Here is a 25,179-nt window from a genome sequence, read left to right on the forward strand (position 1 = left end):
CCCAAGTGACCAGGGCCTGGCAGAGATGGGCACATGACGTTCCCAGGACAGAGGCTGTGGGTCTCAGGACATAATGGGGCAGAGAAGGCCAAGGCCAAGGAGGGGTGGAAGCAGCTCCTGATTCGCGGGGGTGGCTCTCACAGCCCCAAGGAACCCCACATGGGGAAGGGCTTTTCCTTATTGGTCCTTCTGTGCTGACCACGTTGACCACCACCACCACTGTGCCACATGTCCTGATAGGCCTGACTCCAGGGGCCCCCTGGGAGGTCTCCTGGGCACCCCTTGCTTCGAGCCACCCCTCCCAGAGTCAGTGCACAGGAGACACAGAGGCTGGCGGAGGCTGGCGGGGTGTGCACCTTGCTGGGCCCCCACGGCCGCGTGGCAGGTCCCCTCTGCAGACGCAATGCCTCCCATGTCAGCCCCCCCCACCATTGTCACCCCCCTTACTTTGTAAATGAAACTCCGCAGATTCAGATTCTGACTCATGGACACAATCAGGGAATACACTTCGGGCCCGGGCAGGGCACACACTTCCCGCACCGCAGACCCCGACTTCCCGTCCTCGGGAAACGCCAGTAGCAGGCGAAGGGCGTCTAGATCACACCTTCCGGACAAAGCCACCGCGAGGATGCTCCAGAGAACCTGTTACAGAGCGGGAGGGTCAGAAGGGAGCATCCTCGGAGGTGCAGCCCCCAGGCACGGAGCTTCCTCAGTGAGGAGCCCCCCACAGCCTGCCCCCCACAAGGGCTGAGGATTTGCCGACAGCGCAAACCTCTGTGTGCTTTCAAGCATTCCGAACGGACATTCTCCTAAAATATGCACACGATTCTCCGACGTTTGAAACATCTGCCCCTTCTGATGACGCGGGGCCGTGCCATAGGACCAACCACCCTCCGCCCCTCGGGGCCCACGCATGCCACCCTTGCCTCCCCGAGGCTCTGACATGGAGCCTTAATCCACACTTGCAGTCAAGCACCCTTCGCTCTTCAACTGTCGGTGTGAAATCATTCTCTTCCGCCTCCCTTTCCACAACGAAAACCAGACGTCCAAGCTTGTGGTAAGTTTTTGAAAAGGAAAAGCATCCACATTCAGAGGAGAAGCTGAGGGCCACTCGCATCATCGTCTGGCTTACGAGAGCCGCACGCCTCCGCGAGGGGCTCCGAGGCGCGACCCCGTTTGCAAATGGCTTTCAACCGTGACCTTCACAACAGGGCAAGGTGTAAAGCCCAATTTCAAAACCGGACTTCCCATGTGTGTTTATACCACGATGCCTCCGATTGCTATGACACATTCAGGCCAAGTGAGACCCAGCAGAAGCCATTATTCACTTATTAGGAGCCTCAAGAGCAGGCAGACCTCATCAGACGCCTTCATACCGTGCCGTAAAGAGCCCAGGAAAACCACTAAGAAATAGAAGATTGTTGGGGCACCTGGGTGGCTCAGTCGGTGAAGCATCAGACACTTGGTCTTAGCTCAGGTCACAATCTCACAGTTCATGACTTGGAAACCCATGTCGGGCTCTGCAGTGATAACATGGAGCCTACTTGGGATTCCGTCTCTCCCTCCCTCTGCCCCTTTCCCCACTTGCACTCTCTCTTGCTTTCTCAAAATAAATAAATAAACTTAAAAAAAAAAAGGAAACCGAAGATTGCATCAATCAGGTTTATCAGTCAGAACAAACAGGATGTGCGTTGACATGTACATGGGTGTTTTAAGGAATTGGCTCACGTGATTGTGGAGGGGCATGTCCAAAATCCAAAGGGTGGGCCGGGAGGCTGAGGGCCCAGGGAAGAGTTGTAGCTTGGGCCTAGAGGCAGAATTCCCTCCTCCTCTGGGAACCTAAAATCTTTTCTATTACAGCCTTCAACTGATTGGACGAGGCCCACCCACACCATGGAGGTTGATCTGCCTTATTCAACGTCTACTGATGTAAATGCTAATCTCATCTAAAACATACCTTCATGGCAACCGTTAGACTGGGGTTTGACCAAATATTCCTGGGTCCTCCGGCACAAATGGCCAGATGCTCCATTTATCACTGATGTACATTTTGAATCTCTGAGATACATTAAGTGTTTTCACACCTACTTAAACAAGGTGCCCTTCTTCATAAGGGACATGTAGGATCCAGACACAACTTGAGAAAGGTTCCTTAATGCCACCGTTTTCAAATGTGCTCTCGTGGGGGTAAAGGATAGCTGCCTTTATGGGAAGGGGGTTACATTCCAAGAGGAGGAACGGCTGGAGTATGGACATCCACCATTTGCCTTAATTGGGGTGGCCTCTCTTCCATCATTTCCACGAACTGGGAGTCTGTATGAAGTTTTCCTTGAAAATGGGATGCACTGGAGCCCATGACTCCAGAGTGCCCCAGACTTCAGGTGAGCATTGACCAGAACCAGCCAACAACAGCCCCTCTGGGGTCTGTTCTGGAGCCTGGTCTTGGCTCCCATCTAATGTATCACCCCGTGGCCCCCAGGGAGGGTCACAATCAATGCATCTCGGAGAATTTGTCCCAGAGCAAAAATACATCTTAAAAATTGTGGACGCCTGGGGTGCCTGGGTGGCTCAGTCAGGTGAGCGTCCAACTCTTGATTTCAGCTCAGGTCTTGATCTCAGGGTTGGTGGGTTCGAGTCCCGTATCAGGCTCTGTGCTGACAGTGCGGAGCCCGCTTGGGATTCTCTCTCGCTCTCTCTCTGTGCCCCTCTCTCTCTCTCTCCCTCTCAAAAATAAACATTAAAAAACTTGCATACACAAGTTTGCATGGTCCCATGCCCTGTCACAGGACGACTACACATGAGAGCTCTGCCCTGCGGCAAATCTGCATCCACTTCTCTGTGCTTTTCCAGACCTTACTCTTTATCTTTCCTGAATCTCACCAAGTCCACTTTTCCTGCTTGGAAGACACCAGAAGCAGGTGGGAGCAGGTGGGGAGTTAAACAAAAATAACACTTTTGTTGGGCTGGAAATGCCACGCCCGTGTCCTCGTCAAAGTGGAACGGGCGTCTTTCATCTGTGCTACTCAGGCTGACTGGCCAATTATCCGGGACAGGGACGTCAGTGTGCCGATGCTCTTGCTTCACATTGGTGTGGGGGGAGGGGAGGGCCCAGCGGGGGGGTGGGGGGGGCGGCGGGCAGGTCCCTGCGCTGAGAGCCCGGGGCGCCCCAGGGACGGCCTGGACTCTGCCCGGCTGACCGTTCTAGACTCAGACTTGCTGCTCTCAGCCTAATTACAACCAGAAAGGAAACACTGTCCGTGGTGCAGAAGGACTAGAAACAGGGAAAGCGAGTCCGTGGTGTCAAAGTTGTGCCGGTGGAGCCACCAGCGAGATGAGAGCAGAGGGTGGAAACTCCATGCTCCACGTACAGACAGGGGTGGCAGGGCTCAGACCTGCTCAACCACCTATGAGCTATGAGCCACGGACAGGCATGAGCACCTGGGGGCAGCTGGGCCCTGACCCCAGCTCTCCCAGTAACTGATGTCATGGGTTATCTCTGCCCTGCGCGAACCGCAGGCTGGCCCCTAGGGCAGCAGTAATGGCCCCCCTTGCCCACTGAGGCAGGCCCCAGTTCTGCTACTGGGAGACCCCGCTCCCCCTGGCTGGCTGGCTCCACTTCCAGAACATTTCCCCTCTCCAGACTCCACAGGATAATGGGTCTACCATCTACACTACTTAGGAAGTCACGGAGGAAATGAAATCTACCTGAGTTTTATTTCTTAAAGCAGATTTCAGGAATCACCACCACAGGGCAGGGTCAGTCCCTTGGATGTATTCTGACCCGTGGGCTATCTGGGAACTCTTGAAGAAAATGGCCGTGGCCACAAACCACGTGGGGAGAGTCAAATGAGCCACGTCTATACAGAATTCTTTTTTTTTTTTTATTTTACTTTTACATTTGTTTATTTTGGAAAGAGAGACAGAGCGTGAGCAGGGGAGGGGCAGAGAGAGAGACACACAGAATCCGAAGCAGGCTCCAGGCTCTGAGCTGTCAGCACAGAGCCTGACACAGGGCTCAAACTCACAAACAGTGAGATCATGACCTGAGCCGAAGTCAGACGCTTAACCCACTGAGCCAGCCAGGCACCCCAAGAATTCTTTCCTTTGGACAGCAAAGTTATTAGGTTAGGACATGCCAGGACCCCAGATTACATGCTGCAGCTGATTTAAGAGCCCAGACAAACTGATAAACAGGTGTGGCCACCCTCCTGCATTCACGACTTGAATAAAAATACCAAAATATGCTCCTGTCCCTTGTGACGGGCAAGGCGAGATCAACAAGACACTCTGCGAAGGAAAGCCAGGATTAAAAATACGTTGCAGTTTAGAAAAATTGACTGCAACTAGCAAGAGGCACTTGGGCAGGGATCAACGTAAATCCAGTGAAGCAGGTTTGAAAATACATGTGTGTAAGCGGCAGAGACGTGTCCCGTCGGAAGCAGAGAGTGACACTTTTGATTTTAGAGATGGTGGAGTGCCTCAGGTGCCCAGATGAAAAGGACCATAAACCCAGCCTCACAACACAGAGATGGGGTCCCTTGTGGAAAATGCTGGAAACTCAGCCTCCAGGGTAAGATGCCCCACACAGCTGGTCATGTCTTCTAGGAGACACCTGGCCAAAATCCTGCACATGGGCCAGAGACCCTCAGCTCCACTCACATTACTATTTTTTTCTCTCTGGGGTGGGAGCAGTTGCCAGAACAAGCAGATTTTTAAAAATTTTGTTTTTAATGTTTATTTATTTCTGTGTGTGAGAGAGAGAGAGAGACAGAGAGACAGAGAGACAGAGTCCAAGCGAGGCAGGGGCAAAAAGAGAGGAAGACACAGAATCCAAAACAGACTCCAGGCTCTGGGCTGTCAGCACAGAGCCCAACATGGAGTTCAAACCCACGAACCTCGAGATCATGACCTGGGCTGAAGTTGGACACTTAACCAACTGAGCCACCCCCGCAAAAGAAGCAGATTTTGACCGGGGTCTGCTCTGGGGTAAGCAACGCCAAGAACGATCTGTTGCAGCTTTTCAGCAGACAGACTTCATGTGTTGCAACAAAGGAGAAGAATGATATTGGCTAAATTCCCATAAGGAATCTCTGTGCTCCCAAACCGTGCCTGCCAGCTGTCAACAGTGCCCAGGGAACCAGTGTCGAGCGAGAGGTACGCCGGGCCAGTTCCACTGAGGCCCAGCCTCTCTGCCTGAGGGAAAGAAGAAAAAGTCTCAGAATGCCCTCTCTCTCCGGAGCCGCCCCAGAGACACGGGAGCTCTTGAAGTGTCCCCTCCCCACCTTCCCCGACAAGAACACCCCCAAGAGGAAGAGATCTGCCAAGAACCATGGACAGCGCCCATCTCCCTAGCCCTCCTCATGCTAGGACCATGGACAGCGCCCATCTCCCCAGCTGTCCTCATGCGCTTGCTTCTTTCGGGTAAAAAGCAAATGGACATCGAGGGTAGACAGACTCTTTGATCTCTCTCTCTCTCAGTCTATCTGGGTCCTGACTCTGACCTCATTGCTAATTTTAAAGAATAAAAATTTGGCTGAATACAAAGAAGGAAGTGACCGCTGACTTGAAGCCAACAACGCGGCATCACAGCATAAAATACGTGGGAACCCCACAGGGCCGGTGGAGGGGATCCAAGCCCAGGATGGAGGCGGGCGAGGCGGACACAGGGGTCCCACACACCCAAGTCTGGGATCTCGGTTTAATGGGATCTGCTGGTGTTAAAGAATGCAGCACCACAGGGGAGGGGAGCTGCCCATGGGCGCCCCCAGCAGGCTCTTGGGAGCCAGAACTGAGGCCTGGGATCAGCGCCTCCTCTCCAGCTTCCCTGCCTCCAGCCCTGTGTCCACATGTCCAAGCTTAAGACTCTCCCACATGGCTCTTCATGGCTGGGGGTTTCTCATCACTCCCACCTGACCCCAACGCTGTCCGCTCACCCACACATGTGAACTTGCATGTGCAGCATGTGGGCCACTGCCATAGAAAGTTCTAGAACGTCCTCTCCCCTAGCACTTTGAGAAGTACACCTAGTGGAAGGGAAAATTTCATGAATGAATGAATGAATGAATGAGGGTTCTTGCAGTCTGTCCAGGGCTCTCGTGCCACTGACAAATATTCCCTGCGGGCCACCCAAGACTCTGATGTCAGAAACTCACAAACACTGAAATCAGGAGAGACGAGTCCAGGGAGCAAGACATGGAGGTTTCCGCCAAAAATACTCTCTGCCTGACAGTCCAGAAAGAACCAGACCCCACAGTGCCGTCCCCTCACCAAACGTGACTTCGTTACCTAGGGTCCGGAGACACGTGTGGGTCTGTGGATACACTGAGCTAGTGAAGCATGCACCTCATGTTTGGTTGAACAGCAGAAACGCGAGCTTTCGGCACACCTCCGAGTCACCTGCCTGTCCGGCTCCTTAGGTGCGACCACGACTGTCATTGTCAGTGAGGCAGAGGAGGACACGTGAACGTAAAACCCTGCACAACCCACAACCACGTCCATGGCAAGATGGCCTTACGAGGCGGGCCCGGCACTCCCAGGATAGAGCACCAGTGACACCTGCTGGCTACTGGCTTCGTCAGGCAGCCGCCATCCCAAAATCCTGGGCCCAGCCCTTGTTCTCCCTAAGTAGAAGTCTGTTCTCTGTTTTGTTGTTCGTTTGCCAGAGGGGAGGCGGGTGGGGAGACGGGCGAGATGGGGGGTGAACAGGTACAGAATAGGGAAAACAGTCAATACCACTGAGAAATACCCATCACCGTGAGCATCCATTATACATACAGTCGTCAAAGCACTACCTTATACACCTGAAGCTAACTGAATATTAAATGTCAACTACACGCCAATGGGAAAAAAAGGTGTCTAAACAGTTGAGCCCAAACCCAAGTATGGTAAGAGCTTGAAAGGGACCCCGGAAGCTAGCTAACCGGTCCCTTCCCTTTACAGCATTGTCAGTCAGATACCAGAACTGATGCGGCCACTGCTCCATACCCCCCATTACAAGCTCCGGCAACGGAATTTTCCAAGACTCACCGTAAGGAACTTGGTGATACTGTCATTAGAATTTTGGGTTCCTAGCTTCTAAGCTAGGTCTTTCTCACTGCAGATTAATTCTGAATGACAGGCACACCTCGGAAATACTGCGGGTTCGGTCCCAGACCACTGCCAGTAAAGCGAGTATCACAATAATGGGAGTCAAATGAATTTTTCTGGCTTCCCAGGGAACAAAAAAGTTCCATTTGCTCTGCACTGTAGCCTAGTAAGTGTGCAACAGCATTAGGTCTTTAACAAGTACATTTCCTGGTGAAAAAATACTTTACTGCTTAAAAACACTAACCACCAGAGTGGCTGGGTGGCTCAGTTGGTTAAGCGTCGAACTTCAGCTCAGGTCATGATCTCATGGTTGGTGGGTTCGAGCCCCGCATTGAGCTCTGTGCTGACAGCTTGGAACCTGGAGCTTGCTTTGGATTCTGTGTCTCCCTCTCTCTCTGCCTCTCCTCTCCTTGCTCTCTGTCTCTCTCTCACTCTACCTCTCTCTCAAAAATAAATAAACATTAAAAAAAATTTTTTTTAAACTGCTAACCACCAAATAGGCTTTTGGTGAGTTGTAACCACGGATCCCAGGTCACCGTAACAAATGCAATAATAGTGAACACATTTGAAACATCGTGAGAATTACCAAAATGCAATAGAGACATGAAGTGAGCAAACACTGCTGGAAAACTGTCACCGACAGACTCCCAGGACGCAGGGGTGCCACAAACCCAGAATGTATATAACTGGCAATGTCTGCCACACGCAGGAAGATGAGGCATGCCCGTGATGGAGCCACCTGTCCGGGCTTGCCTTTGGATCCTGGTTATAGAATCAACATGAAAGTGAATGTCTATCGGGGCCCAGCTAATTGTCAACAGAAACATTCCCTGGAGAGCCATCTTCACGGTTACTGCTTCTAGAAGGTTCTTAGAACAGGAAGTAAACCTCCAGCTGGAAATGCCTGAAAGGGCGTCTCAGAAAACTGCCAGCAAAGGCTCCTGTGACCCCAGCCATGGGCGACACTCTTCCCACCTCTGTGCACGAGCTGCACCCAGCATCAGCCAGCGCACGGCCCTCCCTGTACCCCCTGTGCACGCTGACCCTGCATCCCAGCCACCCGGGATGGGACACAGCTCATTACCCGGCTGCTTGCACCGATAAGCCAAGCCCTCCACACGCGGTCAGCACAGAAAGTTATTCTCAACTTAAAGGCAAGCACAGTTGATGTTTAGAATTTTCTACATGTTTGTTTTTGTACATTTTTAAGAATATGCAACCCCTACTTAACCAAGCAGGGCTGCCCTGGGGGGTCGTGCATCAAGGTTGGGAGCAACTGGATTGAATACCATCACCAATTTTAGCCTTTCTGACCTCAAGAAGGCAACGTTGTAGAAGTAAAGACCCCAAGGCTTTGACATCGCCAGTGATGCTCTTTGGCGCCCAGCTTGGCCTCTTACCCCTTCCTGCCTCCAGTCAGCCCTTTGGCGCAGTGGCCCACCCCCTCCCGAGGGACAGTGGCCGGCTCAGTGGGCAGAGACACAGGGGCACCGCACCTGCGAATGGGAGATGCTGGCTTCTAGAACACTGTGGATGGTCTCGTTTGAGACATGGATGGAAGATTGGAGCTCCCTGGTGAGCTTGGAGACGTTCTGCATCACATCTTTGACTCTGACATCTGAAAAATAATCAAAGGAAAGGGAATTCTGTAACGATAAATGTTTGGGCTGTTGCTAACTGTGAAAACGAGAATCGATAACTAGACCGCAGCGAGGATTGTCCAGCTCACGATAAACACTAGACAAAGTCACGTCCTCCGGAGCCCGGATCATTCACACTGGAGGCAAGGCAAACCCAAGGCAAACCCAAGGTCTGTCCCCGCTCACGTGACTCCTCTCTCTAAGACTTGTATATTTTAGGGTCTACTCCAGAAAGATGTTTTTCTTAGGGGACAGTGACAGTGCCTGCAGGAAACTCTGTCGACATATTTACTTATCCCGCTTTTTTTAACAAGAGGAGGATCGCATGAGGATTTTTTCCAAAACTCACCACATGGGGCATGCTGCTGCTTCGCAGGTGTTATGAATTGTACAGACTAAACAGACAGAAAACAGACTTACAGACACCAAATGGCTTGTCCAGGGAGGCAGGGCCGGGGCGAAACCCAGACCACAGGAGTTTCTCATCCTTCCCGCTCCCGGTTTTGGTCCCTAGGATTTTAGGACTTTGACTTTCCTTCTTGACCCCAAGTATGTCAGAGAAGCCAAGCTCTGAATTATTTCCCACATACAGTAACTTCCCCTTTGTAGGTTTTATCTTAGGAACATATTTGTGTGAGAAAACACAATCTTTAAGGATGCGAACTTGGAGGTACCCCATCTTACCTTCGGTCACTGTGAAATTCCTGAGGAAGGCCATCACGGGATTCCCCGACAACCAAGTCTCCTCGAGGCTTTGGGCCAACCTAAAAAGGCACAAAATTAAAGCCAATTTAGACAAAATAAAACCCCGGAAACAACGGTGAATAACACTGCTCCCGTTCCCAGGAGAGGAGTTGGATCGCATCACATTTCCACAAGCTTCCTCAGATAATCAGACACAGCGCATCCCCTGACGCTCTCCCAGTGTGAATGCCTGACACCATCGTGGCTCCGGGAGTGTCCCCTCGGGGCCCCTGCCAGGCGAGAGGAGTCAGGGGGATAAGGGTGTGCCACGAATGACTCTGCATTGATGGAAACAACAGACAGGATAGATCACGGAATGCGTAGGAAGCTGGGACCCCAAGGAGTCAGGTGAACATCATTCTTTCTGAGTCATTTGCAGGATACAAAGTGTCCGAGCTCCTCCTCCGGAGGCACAGACGTAGAGGACGCAGAACAAGGCTAATCCAATAGGAAAGCAGTTTCAGGAATCAGTGACTGCCCTTACAAAACGTATTCACTTATTTATTTACTTAAATTTATTTTTCTTTTTAGAGAGAGAGCATGAGCTGGGGAGAGGGGCAGAGAAAGAGGGAGACAGAGAATCCCAAGCAGGCTCCAGGCTCAGCGCAGAGTCCAACGCGGGGCTCGAACTCATGAACCGTGAGACCATGACCTGAGCCGAGATCAAGAGTTGGATGCTCAACCACTGAACCACTTGGGTGGCCCTTATAAAATGCATTTGATACCATATTATAATCTCTAACATTTGATCTAGTATCTCGATCATCAATAAAGTTAACCTTTGAGCTAATGCCGCTCTTATATTTCACCACTGAAAACATAACGTTATGGGGGCACCCGACTGGCTCGGTCGGTGGAGTGCACAACTCTCGATCTTGGGGTCAGGAGTTGAAGCCCCACGTTGGGTGTAGACATGACTTAATAAAAAATTAATAATAGGGGCTCTGGAGTGGTTCAGTGAGTTGACCATCCAACTCTTGATTTTGGCTCAGGTCATGATCCCAGGGTCATAGGATTGAGCCACATGTTGGGCTCGTCTCAGCATGGAGCCTGCCTGAGTTTCCCTCTCTCCTCTCTCTCTGCCCCACACTCACTCACACTGTCTCTCTCTCTCTCTCTCTCTCTCAAATAATAATAACAATAATTAATTAAAAACTTAAAAGTCATGAATGGGGCACCTGGGTGGTCAGTCGATCAAGCATCCAACCTCAGCTCAGGTCATGATCTCTTGGTTCGTGGGTTTGAGCCTCGCGTCAGGCTCTGTGCTAATAACTCAGAGCCTGGAGCCTGCCTGAGTTTCTCTCTCTCCTCTCTCTCTGCCCCTCCCCTGCTTGCTCTCTCTCTCTCTCTCTCTCTTTCTGTCTCTCAAAAATAAATAAACATTAAAAAAATGTTTTTAACTTAAAGCCATGGAAAACTTTGATGTATTAATATGCATATTCATAGTATGTGGTACACATTATTGTCTGAGATTCATAACTTAGAAACTCAAGACATCTTTTTCTTTTGAGGGGGGTAAAAAGAGAGAGAGAGCAGGTGTGGGGCAGAGAGAGAGAGAGGGGAGAGAATCTTAACCAGGCTCCACGTTCAGCACAGAGCCTGACTCAGGGCTCAATCCCATGACTCTGGGGTCAGACCTGAGCCAAAATCAAGAGGTGGACGCTCAACCGATCGAGCCACCCAGCCGCCCCTTGAGGTCCTGAGACATCTTTATGAAAGAAACCGTGGGAAGGCGGGGGAAGGCAGGGGAAGGCGGGGGAAGGCGGGGGAAAGCACAGGGAAGGCACGTGGCTGAGCTCGCACATACGTGTGCACACGCTGTTGGGCCAAGTCCAGCACCGGCTCGCATTCACAGTCCTGGTCAGTGGCGTGTTCCAGGCTAGTCTTGAAGTTCGCCAGGGTGCTGGAAAGATTCCTGCTAAGACTTTCACAGTCCAGCTGGAGGGGTGAGGACCATGTCTCTTCTATTTCCTAGAAAACAGCAAGGATGTGGTTAGAAACACACACACTTGTTGGTAAGGGCTCCCGTCCAGTTCCCAGATCAACGCATGCTTCCCCCCACCCCCCACCCCACCCCGGGTACGGCGTGTGATTATTTCCTGGGCCTCGGGAGACGCAGCACCAGACACAGGGCACGTGTGAGCATGTCTGCTGGCTCCCTCGCACTGCCATCAGTGGCTGGGCCACGGGGTACCATCTCTGTGCCCTCCTCTGCCACCAGTCCTCCAGGCAAGGGGCATGTCCTCCCCAGCCTGACAGGGTGTGAGCACAGCCCAGCTGGTGACCTGGCACTTGGCCTCCTGGAGTCTGTTCCTGGTTTGAAAACTGACACTTTGCACAATTCCCAGCCACAAAACCGACCACTGAGAAGAAACCGTATGTGGTCGTCCATCCATCAAGTGGGTAAAAGCTGGGTCTGCCCTGTCCTGAAGTCCGCAGCGCAGCCCGGAAGTGCCCCATCTTCCCTTCGGCGAGGGAGGTGCTCCCAGGACTCCCAGGGGCTCGATGGAATCCCCCGGTCTAGACCCTGACTCCAGGAGTCCTTGGTCATCTCAGCGTCTTCTTACGAACGTTAACCAGCTTCACAGGAGACCATTTCACAAAAAAGGCTTTTAAAATAATCCCTATAAATCGGTAAAAACGCAAAACTTCTTTCCTATGTAACAATTTGTGACGGACACGGGAGAGCTGCACGTGCGTAAGTACGCGTAAGACACACAGGCTGGCCCGTACCTTCCCCCAACACAGAAATCCCACCACGTGTCAGTCAGTCACAGCACCAGCACCGTGTTCGCGTCCTCATATTGTATTTACATCCCGCGACCCTTCCTGATGGTGGAAGCTTGGCCCCAGGTTATGCAATTGCAGGAAGAAAGGACCAGAGGAAAGCGACACTTACATGAGATTTCTGCTGTCCACAGCTTCCACACGTTTCCCTGACACCCACCTTAGTTGCTCTCGCAAAGGAAACCACGGATCACTCAGGTGACCGGAGAGCGCGAAGAAACACGCGTTCCAAGGAGAGTTACATGTGGAGGCAGAGGGACCTGCGCCAGGAGTCGCTTGGCGCAGCCATGAGGATCTGCCTGGGGGCCCGAGACTTGGCAAGGCAGTGGGGAGCACTCCCACGTGTGCACACACACGGCACTGTGGAGCACCCCCACACTTGGCACCAAGGAGCACCTATGCAGCCCCGGGAGCTCTCACACACATGACACTGTGGAGCACTCTCACACTTGGCACCAGGGAGCACCTACGCAGTCCCGGGAGCACTCTCGCACTTGGCACCGAGGAGCACTCACACATAGGGCATAGGGGAGCACGCACACGCCGGGCACCTGGGAGCACCTACACAGCCCTGGGGAGTACTCACACATGGCACTGTGGAGCACCCTCACACTTGGCACCAGGGAACACTCACACACCGGGCACCTGGGAACATCTACACAGCCTTAGGGAGCACTCTTGCACTTGGCACCAAGGAGCACTCACACAGGGCACACACAGAGGAGCACTCACACACTCAGACCTGGGAGCACTCACTCACTCAGCATTGGGAAGCAATCACACACAGGGCACCAGGGAGCACTTACACTCAACATCTGGGAGCACTCACACACATGGCACTGGGGAGTACTCACACAGAACACCGGGGAGCACACACAGGGCACCAGGGAGCACTCACACACAGGACACCAGGGAACAATCCCAGACATGGAACCGGGGAGCACTCCCACACATAACACTGGGAGCATTCATACATGATCAGAGCACCCAGATCCACACCACCACCACCACCAACACCAGCACAGCACCTGGGACCTGCATCCCGGGGGAGCCGACCCAGCCAGCAGACCACCACACACCCGGGCACCTCTTCACTTACTCGCCCAGGATCATGGCTCCCTTTCCCAGTTCACGTTTTCCCCATCAATTTGGGAATGAAGCTAGAACAGAAATCTTATAGAACGGTTCAATCATTCACCCGTTCAGAAAACCCCTCCTGAGCACCAGCCCAGAGTGGTGAACACAAGACACAAACCCCCTGCCTCCCAGAGGCTTGCATCCTGGGGAGGAACCCAGAGGACAGACAGCCATTGGGCAGAGCATCTGCAAGGTGGCTGGACATCCAGACCCCATCTCAATATCCCCCTCCTCTGTGGAGGCCCCTCTTCCCAGCACACAGGTCACAGATGCATCCAGGTCAGAACTATGGGTACAACTCACTTCTGAGAACGTGGGCTGAAGAAAATCCGCTGCACAGGGCTGCCTTCCCTTTTACAAAAGAATCCTTAGTTCATACTTTGTAATTTTATGCACATGAAACGTAATGCTACTCATTTACAATATTCCTGTTCTGGATTTTATTCTTAAATTTAACAACGCAATAATTTTGATATATAGAGGGTTGCAGAGAAAGGAAAGTGCACGCCCCTCCCCAGCAGCAAGGACACTGGAAGGAAAGTTCTGGCTTCCTTCATCACAGACACCCCACGCTCCACGCAGGAAGTGTCGGGGACAAAAGCTGAGGCTGACATTCGCGAGGCTGTGCTTTGGGGACAGGCTAAGGCGACCAAGCACACGAGCCAGACTCTGGCTAAAGAGGTCTGTCATCCCATAGTTGCTGGTCAGCAAGGTGAATTCCGTCTGTTGTGCAGAGGCAATGATGCCCAGGGGAGTTCCAAAGGGCTAGATCTGGGGAGAAGGCAGGAAGCCCCCAGTCCAAGCTGGATCCCAGCCACATTCTCCATGTCAGGACTCACTGGGCACTTGCATCATAATGTAAATTCTGATCCCCCTGACTGCTGTTTTCCACCACTGAGGGGCATGAGCGAAAGAAGGCGTGGGGCCGCACCCCCAACCCTGGCCTCATCGACTTGGCTAGGGCTCTCACGTCCCCTGGCCCTGAGGCGATTCTGTGTTAGAACTTTCCGTCAGATGCCTGGATGCTAAAATAGCTCCGTGCCTTTCCCTCACCTCTGCCGGGCACATGGCACTTCACACCCCTCAGCCGGAGAGCATTTCTGATTCTAAAAAGCCTCAGGCTCTTGAAAACCTTGATCTGTCCTCGAGGCTTTGGCATCCTGAGATAAGCAAAATTCTACTCTTGTCACGAAAGACAGGAACGTCGGCTCTCTATCAAAACGGACCTCGCCGTTTCCAGCCAGAACCGTGGACAATCCTGATAACTGGAACTAGAAACCCGATCCTTGAGGCAGCTTTGAATGCTGGCGGTTCTGGCCTTGTTCTATGATTGCAAACTTCACTCGGCACTCAAAAATCGGCTGTCGGGTTTTTTTGTTATGGATCCACATTTAATACGGGACAAAGACCTGCAGGAGGCGCAAATAAGATGTGGAGGGTCTAAATAAATCAACGGGCCACCAAGGCGTCATCTCTGCAGAAGCCCCCTGGCTTTCCAAACACGTCACCCCTCCTCGAGCCTGACGCAGGGCCCGGGACTCTTGCTCCTCAGCGAGGGAGGCCTTCCACGTCGTCACCGGGTTTGGAGCTTAGCCTCACTTCCTCCAGCCTGTCCAGAGCACCCCTCTCTCTACTCGGGGTGATGATCCATCTTCCATTGGACATATGTTAAAGCAGCATCACTGGAGAACGCAAGTGATAAATGGCGTCCAGGATGAGCGCTTGAAGGAAAGAAGTTTCCGATCCTGGCATGTTCTCCAGGAGTCAAAACCCATGACGGGCTCGTAAATGTTTAATAACTGGCTCCCTGGGTAAAAAGATCTTATTCGTAGAATTTGCCAATTTCCGTGGTGTACATGGCGTCACCATGGCCTAGCTCACGCCACCAGCACGACGTCCCTGAACCCAGAATTGGGAAGAGGTGGGGGCGCCTGTGTGGCTCAGTCGAATGTCCCACTTCAGCTCAGGTCACGATCTCGCGGTTCATGGGTTCGAGCTGTAAGGGTTAAATTGTACTGTAGGGCTAACGCTTAGCTTGAAAGATAACAACTTTCTTCTGACACTGAAGGTCAAAAGATAACAACCTTGCTTTTACTCTTGTAAATCATACTTCATACTCTTGTGAATCAGGCTTTACCAATGAAGGAAACAAAAGCTCAAAAAAGAGCATCAGAGACAAGGTCAAGGAGATCCACTGGTTGCAACTTAGCGGCAGAAAGTCTAAAATGATCACCTCATTTGATAACTGTTTCTGTCGATAACTGTTTCTGACTCATCTGGCAACTGTTTCTAACTCATCTGGGAACTGTTTATCTGTTCTGTTCCCAGATAATGATAAAACGATGTGATCGGCTTTAAAAACTCTGTACGCCGGCTGTTCGGGGCCACACTCTTATCAAGAGTGTTGGTCCCGATCGGTCGGCCTTGCCTCTCATTGTAATAAACTTTGTTGCAACTGTCACTGGTGCCCGTAGCATTCTGTTTCAGGAGTCGCGTGGATGCAACAGAGCCCTGCGTCGGGCTCTGTGCTGATGGCTCGGAGCCTGGAGCTGCTTCGGATTCGGTGGCTCCCTCTCTCTCTGCCCCTCCCCCGCTCATATTCTGTCGCTCTCTCTCAAAAGTAAAATAAACATTAAAAAAAAATTTGTTTAAAGAACTGGGAAGAGGTGGACAGCAGCCCCCTCCGGTGGGGCACCTCCACCAGTCGGACGCAGCCCACATGGGCAGTCTCCAGGAGGGCAGACTCAACAGCACGCTAACATCATTGGGAATTGAGGAACCTCTGTTTTTCACATAACTTATTCTAAGACACGTTCACAGAATTTGCTCAGTAACGAGTTGCTGTTCAAGAGCCAGTGTGCAGACTTCTGGGACGGGGACGGCCCGCGCTCACGGGTGCACGGGCTCGCCCCAGCACAGCCCTGGCAGAAGCCGAGGGGAGGAGAGGGGTGGGATGGGAAGGGGAGGAGAGGGCTCACCCCGTGGCCTAGCGCCCGACGGGACCTCGCAGGGCCAATCGGGATGAACGTGAAATTCCGGGACACGTGGTGGAGGACAAACCTGGTAGTGGCCGTGAGCCAAGGCGGCCGCTTGTAGCACAGGTGAAAGGACATGCCATGCCCCACCTCGCTGGCAGCTCAGAGCAGCACACATGACGTCCTTCGTCAGGGAAGGGTTTTCTGCCAGAGGAAACACACAGCCACGTCATGAGGGCGCGATCCTCTCCCCAGACAGCTGCTCTCACCGAGCCATCTCTGAAAGACTCAAATTGATTACAAGTTCATCCACATTTCTTAAATCGTCGAAATGAGGGGCACCTGGGTGGCTCAGTCGGTTAAGCGTCCGACTTCGGTTCAGGTCATGATCTCACGGTCTGTGAGTTCCAGCCCCAAGTCGGGCTCTGTGCTGACAGCCCGGAGCCTGGAGCCTGCTTCGGAATCTGTGTCTCCCTCTCTCTCTCTGCCCCTCCCCCACTTGCTCTCTCTCTCTCTCTCTCTCTCTCTCAAAAATAAAAATTAAAAAAAATTTTTAATAAAGACTAAAAATCTCCCATGGGGTACCTGGGTGGCTCAGGTGGTTGAGTGTCAAAAACTCTTGCTTTTGGTTCAGATCATAATCCCAGGGTCATGGGATCGAGCATGGAGCCTGCTTGAGACCCTCTCTCTCCCCCTTCCCCTCTCGTGCTCTCTTTCTCCCTCTCTCTCTCTCTCTCTCTCTCTCGAAAATAAAAAAAATAAATTAAAAAATTAAAAATCTCCCTAAGTACCCACATACTTGCACATACTAAATACTAAAAGCATAAGATAAACTTTGCAATTCTCTGGAACATCCTTCCTGATGATGATTTGTTGATGAACTCTCCATGTAACAAAGAACATACCCGACCTGCACCAAATATTCCTTCCCGGGAGCACGCTCCTCTCTGTGAAGACTGTGTATCCTGGGCAGCTGACCTCACGTGGGCTCGAACTAAACTCCTTCCTTTTTTGACAATTTCTAAAAGATTTGCTCATGTTGCGTCGACAGTAAGAATCTGCCCAAAGGCTGGTGCAGCATCCACAGCCTTCTGCAGCCACGGCCGCCTCTGTCCCCCTCATCCCTGGTGCTCCTACCTGCTTCCCAAAGCCACCTGCACCTCCTGCAGGGCGAATCATGCCTCCTGACCCTGCCCGTGAGAGCTCCTGCCTCAGGAGTCCTTGGCCCCCTCTGAGTCCCCTCTGAGTCCCCAGCTGTGCATGTTCCTGGCTTGCGCACGTCCCGCTCACGCACGTCCCACTCCGTGCACGTCCCTGTTCGCGCACGTCCCTGGTTCCTGCAGGTCTAGTTTCCGGCAAGTCCCTGCTTACGCACGTCCCCGCCTCAGGCACGCCCCCGCCTGCACACGCTGCAGAGAACCTAGCAGGACCTTTGAATGTCTTGTCTCAGGTCACTGCCGGCCCCCAGCACACGCCTTTGCACCTAGGACATGTCTGGTAAATATGGTCACCTTGCTCATTATGCAAAATAAAATACATTGTCAGGAGTAGCAAAATCTTTTCTATTTTCTTCAGTTCGGCAAAAAATTCGGTCCTACTTCTTACATTATGACGTTGTTTGTCAAAAGCAGTTTTTTAAAAAGCTGCTTTGAACTATGGTTGACCCTTAAGCAACAGCGGTTTGAACTGCACGGGTCCATCCACTTGCACGCGCATTTTTTACAGGACAGCACTACAAATGTATTTTCTCTTCCTTAGCATTTTCTTAATAACATTTTCTTCTCTCTTAGCTTAGTTTACTGCAAGAATACAACATATAAGGGGCTGCCTGTCTGGCTCAATCAGTAGATCGTGGGACTCTTGATCTCAGGGTTGTGAGGTCAAGCCCCATGCTGGACGCTGGACGTAGAGAGTACTTAAATAAATACACTGTAAAAAGAATACAATGTATGATACACAGAACATACAAAACACATGTTAATTGACCTTTTATGTTAAAGCTATTGGTCAAAGGTAGGCTATTAGTAGTTAATTTTGCGGGGAAATCAATAATTATATGTGGATTTTCGACAGCATGAGGAGTGGATGTCCACCCCTCATCATTCAAGGGCCAACTCCATATACAATGCAGTCCACATAGAATACACCCAGTCATGGGGAGCCTGGGGGGGCTCAGTCGGTTGAGCATCCGACTTCGACTCAAGATATGATCTCACAGTTCGTGAGTTTGAGCCTTGGGTCAGTCTCTGTGCTGACGCTTAGAGCCTGGAACCTGCTTCAATTCTGTTTCTCCCTCTCTCTGCCCATCCCCCACTCAAAGCCTCCCCCTCCTCTCTCTCAAAAATAAACATTAAAAAAATTTTTTAGGGGGGCCTGGGTGGCTCAGTCGGTTAAGCAGCCAACTTCGGCTCAGGTCATGATCTCACAGTCCGTGAGTTCGAGCCCCACGTCGGGCTCTGTGCTGATAGCTCAGAGCCTGGATCCTGCTTCAGATTCTGTGTCTCCCTCTCTCTCTGACCCTCCCTCGTTCATGCTCTGTCTCTCTCTGTCTCAAAAATAAATAAACATTAAAAATATTTTTTTTAATTTTTTTAATTAAAAATAGAAGAATATACCCAGCCTTGCTTTTAGAAGCAACCACATGAATGCCTCATTTGTTTCTATTTTCTCATTGATCTCACTATTTCAGATTTTGAAAAGAGATCTCCCTATTGTACAAAACGTAAACTATGTCTCTTAAGCAATCCCTCACTAAAATACAGAACAAAAGGGGTACAGCACCATTAGACACGACAGCATCTATCTCTGAAGATAAGTGGCCCCTCTGCTTTGGAGAAGACATAACAGCGCGTTCAGGGGTTATGTTATCCAGACCTAGGAGGGCATCGAATGCTCCAGGAAAGAACTCACTGCCTGTGTGGGACTTTAGGCAAGGACTATGTCCTGTGTTTCCTGCTATAAAATGACAAAGTGCAGGAGGTGAGGACGGAGGCCTGGCGTTTCTGGAAGGTGCAGGTTGGGGATGACAGGCTGGGCTGTCACATCTGCCCGCACCCACCCCTGCATCCGACATCGGCCAGCAGTGCGCCCTCCAAGGCACTGCTGTCTGGGCCTCTCCCACCAGGCTCGCAGCCCAGTCTTGCTGGCCCTCAGATCGCTGCTGTAGGCCTGGCCCTTCTGACGGCTCCTGTGGCTAATCCCGGCTCTTGCACACTTTGGAAAACCCTGCTCTGGCTTTGCAGCCCCGCCCACCTTTTCTGGACCTCTCCCCTCTGCTCCTCTGGGTCCCACAGGTTCCTCGGCAGGAGAGAGGCCCTGACTTCCTCACTCCCAAGCCCTGGGCAGCCCCCCTGACTCTCCTGGGCCCCAGTCTGCCAATTTGGGAAACCGAAGATCAAAGAAGACAACTTACTCCCCCTAAGGTCTATGAGCCCATCAGGCCACATGCCCTGTCCTCATGCAGACGCTTCTAACAGACTTCGAGTATGAGATCCAGAGGACAAAAATGACGGCCTTCCTCGTGGTGATCCTGAACGTAATTCTCTGACATGCAAATAACTACTGTATTTCCAGTAGTAACAGGACCTGATCCGAGTGTGACTCCCTTGTGTGACAGAAGAGAAGCCATGTGCCCATTGTGGCCCCTCACCTGCCACCCCAAATCCTCACTGGCTGGTGCACATCCCTGGTCCCCGCCTGTCACTGCCCTCCTACTCCATACATGGAGTGACAGTTCAGTAAGGAAAAAATGGGAGCGACAGTCTGAATGGGACTCAGGCATGCCTGAGTTTTCTCGAAACATAAAAATTCAAAATTAATTCTGTTGCTAATGTAATTTCTGGCATGCTGTATTAATCTGGCAGCTGCAAAGCAGAAGGACAAAATCAATATAAATCTAGCTGTTAATGAACGTTCAGTTCACTTAAAAGCCATCACGCTGGCTGACTGAGAAATGTCAGAATAATGACATGTCTGCAGGTGGCTGGGTACAACGTCAGGGAAGCCTTCGGACTGCAGAAGAAAACGGGATTTGCGTTTTACCTGGGCATGCTTCCCTGTGCCAAAGACATCTGGTGCCCGTCCTAAGGCGTACCTGGGTATCTAATGCTTCATATTCAAGAGAATTGCCGATATTTGCAACATCTCTAATTGGGAGGAGAGATTTTCTCTAAAAAGAAGAACAAAGGGGCACCTGGGTGGCTCAGTCGGTTGAACATCCGACTTCGGCTCAGGTCATGATCTTGTGGTTCACGAGTTCCAGCCCCGCATCAGGCCCTGACAGCTCAGAGCCTAGAGTCTGCTTCGGATTCTGTCTCCCTCTCTCTCTGCCCCTCCCCCGCTGATGCGCGCGCGGGCGCGCGCACTCTCTCTCTCTCTCTCTCTCTCAAAAAATAAATAAACATTAACAAAAATTTAGAAAAAAAGAATTAAAGCACATGACACCTGGGTTTCAATGACATCTACCCACCAGATGTCTCACTACCTCCTCCCCAACACACACATACATTCCTTTTCCATGTTTCTTAGGGTAAACGATGCCTGCGTGGGTCCCAAAATTACTGTTTTTCATCCTCAACTTGCCCTGTAAGGAGTGGCCTAGCGCGAGTCAACACCCACAGTAGGCAAGGCCCAATGGGGCGACCCGTGTCCCCAGCCTGCTCTGTTTACGCCTCCTAAGTGAGCTTTAAATTGGGCCTGGTTCCCACTCTCTGGAAGGCTTGCTCCGCTGGCACCTGCTGAGCTGGACTCAGACTCGGCCCGTTTGATCTGAAGCGCCCGCCCCCACCGTGTGCCCCACTCGGCCTGATTCCACTTCCGTGGGGGTGGAGTTGGTGTCTGTGCTGTTCTCGGGGACAGCGACACCCAGCCTGGTGTGACATCGCGTGATGAATACCGGCTGCCGCCTTGCTGCGGAGACAGAGCTGCAGAGGGTGGGGCTGGGCCCTGTCTCCTGGACTGTCCTGCACCCGCTGCCCCACCCCCCTGGCCTTACCGCCCCGAGGAGGGCCGTGTGGCCCCATTCAGGAGCCGCCATGGGATGCTGGTGACGTGTGCGCGCGTGACAAATTCCTGGAGCGGCACGGATCCAGCCCCTGGGCTCAGGAGCGCTGTGACATGCACCGCCCACGTACCGCGCAAAGTCTGGAAGAACCCGGTGCCTTTCTTCCCACAACGTCTGCGCAGGAGGGATTTCACAACAGTACGGGGATCGTAAGACTCAAGCGAATTCTTTTACAAGGTAAATACCGAGCTGCGCGGGACTATAGCCACCGTGCTGAGCATCGCGGAGGCGGAACCGAATGAGCACTGGGTCCTGCTCCCAGGGACCTAACACACGGCTGCAGGAAGGGGGGCTTCTAGGGTATCAGCGCGGGGGGGCTAGAGTACCCTGGGAATTCAGGGGGCATCTTCCGTGTCAGGCACTGGATGGGCACCGAGGGTGAAGACGTGGTTGCTGACTTCAAGGAACACCGCCTCTGGCACAGGGAGGTGTAGGAATGAGGGCACAGACATTGCACGTGACCGAGGTCTGCTGGGCGTCGCTGCCAGCCGAGAGGGAGGCCATGTTTCTGGCTCAGGACCACAGTTCAGCCAGAGTTTGATTTTTTTTTTTTTTTTTTTTTTTTTTGAGAGAGAGAGAGAGCGAGCCACAGAATCCGAAGCAGGCTCTAGGCTCCCAGCTGTCAGCACAGAATCCGACGTGGGGCTCAAACCCCACAAGCCGTGAGATCATGACCTGAGCTGAAGTCGGACGCTTAACCGACTGAGCCACCCAGGCGCGCTGGAGTTTAAGTCAAGGAGACAAGGATGCACGTTTTGTGAGCAAAGACGCAGACCAAAAGCCCAGATGGGGGGCGTGGGGGCCACCCGCCTTGGCTGGAGAAGAGTCGCAATGGGTGGGAACGTGGGGGACCTGGGGGGCCAGGTCCCTGGGGGCCTCGGAAGTCAGGCACTGGACCAGACACACTGGGGTAACCCACGCATCTCACAGACAGCCGAACCCTGAACGTCAGCACGGGGCCAGGAGCAGCCCACCTGCAAGGATGAGGAACAGGTGCAGAGCCAGCATCGTCACCTTCTGCAGAGTCGCCACGGCTTCCGGGGGTTTCTGAGGCTGCTGGAAAATCCGACACATGGCAACACTAAAGAAAACAATAGACAGTGGCCTTAACGGGTGAAAATCGGCGAGCCACGTGCATCCTTCATGCACGCGACAATAAATGGTAACTCTACACCTGCAACACTCGGTCCAGACACACAAATAGCCGTCTACACCTCGAGGAAACACGGAGTCTCCCGCCGTAGTTCGAAGCATCCACCCTGTGGCCACTAAGCCGGATATCCGCCCTCTCCTTGTCTCGATCCATTCTCAAACGGAAAGGGGTAAAGGATCAGAGGGTGGCAAAAATGAGAAGCACAGCGGAAAGAAATCTCGCGGTTGACCGTTTACGTGTGGAGAATTCACTGCAACGGATGAATCTGTATAGATGTGAGATTCTTACCTCTGAACAAATGCCTAAGGTTGTGGGGTATGTAGCATGAGTGTGCATGTGTGTGCACGGGTGTTGGGCTTTACTGAGTCCACTTGGAGGGGTTGGAATAACACAGACCGAACCAAAGTTTTCATACGCTGCTGTGATGTGAGTCCTGACCACTGGATTCTCCTTTTCTTTTTTGAGGTTTATGTTCATTTTTTTTAGTTTATTTATTTATTTTGAGAGGGAGAGAGAGAGAGAGGGAGAGAGAGAATCCTAAGCAGGCCCGAGCTCTCAGCACAGAGCCTGATGCGGGGCTCAAATTCACAAACCGTGAGATCATGACCTGAAGCAGGATGCTTAAATGACAGCCATCCAGGCTCCCCCGGTTTTTCCTCTTGTGACGCAAGTGCCTGGCTCAACCTTTAACTGCCAACACGTCCGTCTACCTCCAATGTGTTTCAAAAACACACATTACCAGCCACGCCACACTGAGGCACCTTGGTTTTCGGGATCTTGGATGATTTTTCCAACTGACCGTTTGAGCTGCTTGCTTTTTTTCCTCCCATGCTTCAAATCTCTTCTGTTTTATTTTTTTTATTTTTTTAAATGTGTGTTTATTTTTGAGAGAGTGAGAGAGACAGAGCATGAGCAGGGACAGGCAGAGAGAGAGGGAGACACAGAATCCGAAGCAGGCTCCAGGCTCTGGGCCGTCAGCACAGAGCCCGACGCGGGGCTCCAACTCATGAACCATGAGATCATGACCAGAGCCAAAGTCGGACGCTTAACCAACTGAGGCATCCAGGTGCCTCAAATATCTTCTGTTTTAAATTCGCCAACAGAGACTGAGCCTACAATACCCCAGGACCCCACCCTCAGCCCCAAATAAAGCAGAACCCCCAGCCTGCACTCTTTCCACGCATGACCTCCTTTTGTGACCCCACGTGGGCTGTGGGATTTCCGGAACGCGTAAGTCACAAACCATTACTTTTTCAGAGTCCCCTGGGCTCGCTGCTGAGGCCGTCACACAACCACAGGGCCGGTCCAGCCACAATGGTGGTTCTCGAAGGGCTGTGCCAGCACACAGGGGCAACCCTGCTCACTTCTGCTGTCACACCGCTGACAAAGTGGGCCCAGGAATTCACATTTGCCTCTTGTTTCTTTTTTAACCCCAAATGGCTTTTGTCTCACTCTTAGATGAGCTTATACTCTTCCCACAATTCAAAGCCGTCCTCCAAATCAGACACAACCGAGCAGATAAACAACATCATCTGTGAAGCACTTCTAAAAGAATTGAACAAAGTGTGCGTCCGTCTATTCCTTCCTCCCCCCTCCATCCCCCACGTGGGTGACATTAACTGATTAAGGGCACACCTGCCCAAAGAAATTCCCTGAAATTCCTTGAAAAGAAATATGCAAGATAAGGCCTGGAGATTGATTAAAAATGAAAGAAGAAAGGCATCTTGGATTCTGAGACCTCTGTGTTGAGTCACCCACTCTGGGACACATGCTGCTGGGGCAGACACGGAGACGTCACATCTGAGTAAATGCCACATTCAGAATTCTCCAGAACACCGTGGCAACCAAACCCTTGGGGGGGGGGGAGTGGGGGCAGGGGTTTAATGCAACTCTGTGTTTTTACAGCATCTTGTTTTAAATTTACTTTCCCCAGGCACGCCTGGGTGGCTCAGCCAGTTGAGCATCTGACTTCGGCTCAGGTCATGATCTCACGGTTGGTGGGATTGAGCTCCGTGTCAGGCTCTGCACTGACCGAACGGCGCCTGCTTGGGACTCTCTCTCTCTCTGTCTCTCTCTGTTCCTCCCCCACTAATGCTCTCTTTCTCTCTCAAAATTAAAAAAAAAAAAAAAAAAAGTCAGGCAAGTCAGACCTCAAACCCATGACCAATGGGATTACCTGTTTGGGGCACTTGAGGTCTTCCCCATTGAAGAAGCCGATGTTAGAAAGAGTGAAAACAGAGAGAAGAGAGGCACGTAATCACCAAGCAGGAGGACGCTGTGAACCCAGCCTTGTGACTCTACTGACAAAGTGGTGACCATACAGCCGGTTCACAGCCAGTTGGTTTCCGGTCTCGGGATAAATTCCCTCCCTGGAGAATGGGAAACGTCAGATGAAAACTGGGGTTGGTGGAGAAGAGGGCTTGCCAGGACCACCCCCAGCTCAAACGGAGATTCAGGGCAGCTTGTAAAGTCCCCTTCAGCATAGTCTGGGACCAGAGCCAACGCAAGGATGAGGCAAGGGCCTCCAAAGCCAGCACGCAAATATTGAAGCAGTGACAGGCCTTCATGCCGGGAGGCCCCTATTTCACTAACCAA

General features: G+C 52.0%; 1 protein-coding gene across 1 annotated transcript in view; it reads right to left on the reverse strand.

Moving 5' to 3' along the window:
- ABCA13 (ATP binding cassette subfamily A member 13) overlaps positions 1 to 25,179 on the reverse strand; it is a 395,180-nt gene that overhangs the window by 271,018 nt on the left and 98,983 nt on the right. Inside the window, exons 19-24 of the mRNA XM_027045998.2 lie at positions 22,406 to 22,512; positions 16,455 to 16,573; positions 11,278 to 11,441; positions 9,411 to 9,490; positions 8,583 to 8,704; positions 448 to 642 (exon numbers count right to left, since the gene is read on the reverse strand). Of these exons, the coding sequence (XP_026901799.1) occupies positions 448 to 642; positions 8,583 to 8,704; positions 9,411 to 9,490; positions 11,278 to 11,441; positions 16,455 to 16,573; positions 22,406 to 22,512 (787 nt within the window). The remainder of the gene's footprint in view (positions 1 to 447; positions 643 to 8,582; positions 8,705 to 9,410; positions 9,491 to 11,277; positions 11,442 to 16,454; positions 16,574 to 22,405; positions 22,513 to 25,179) is intronic.

The sequence above is a fragment of the Acinonyx jubatus genome, chromosome A2 (genome assembly GCF_027475565.1).
Source record: "Acinonyx jubatus isolate Ajub_Pintada_27869175 chromosome A2, VMU_Ajub_asm_v1.0, whole genome shotgun sequence".
Lineage (NCBI taxonomy): Eukaryota > Metazoa > Chordata > Mammalia > Carnivora > Felidae > Acinonyx > Acinonyx jubatus.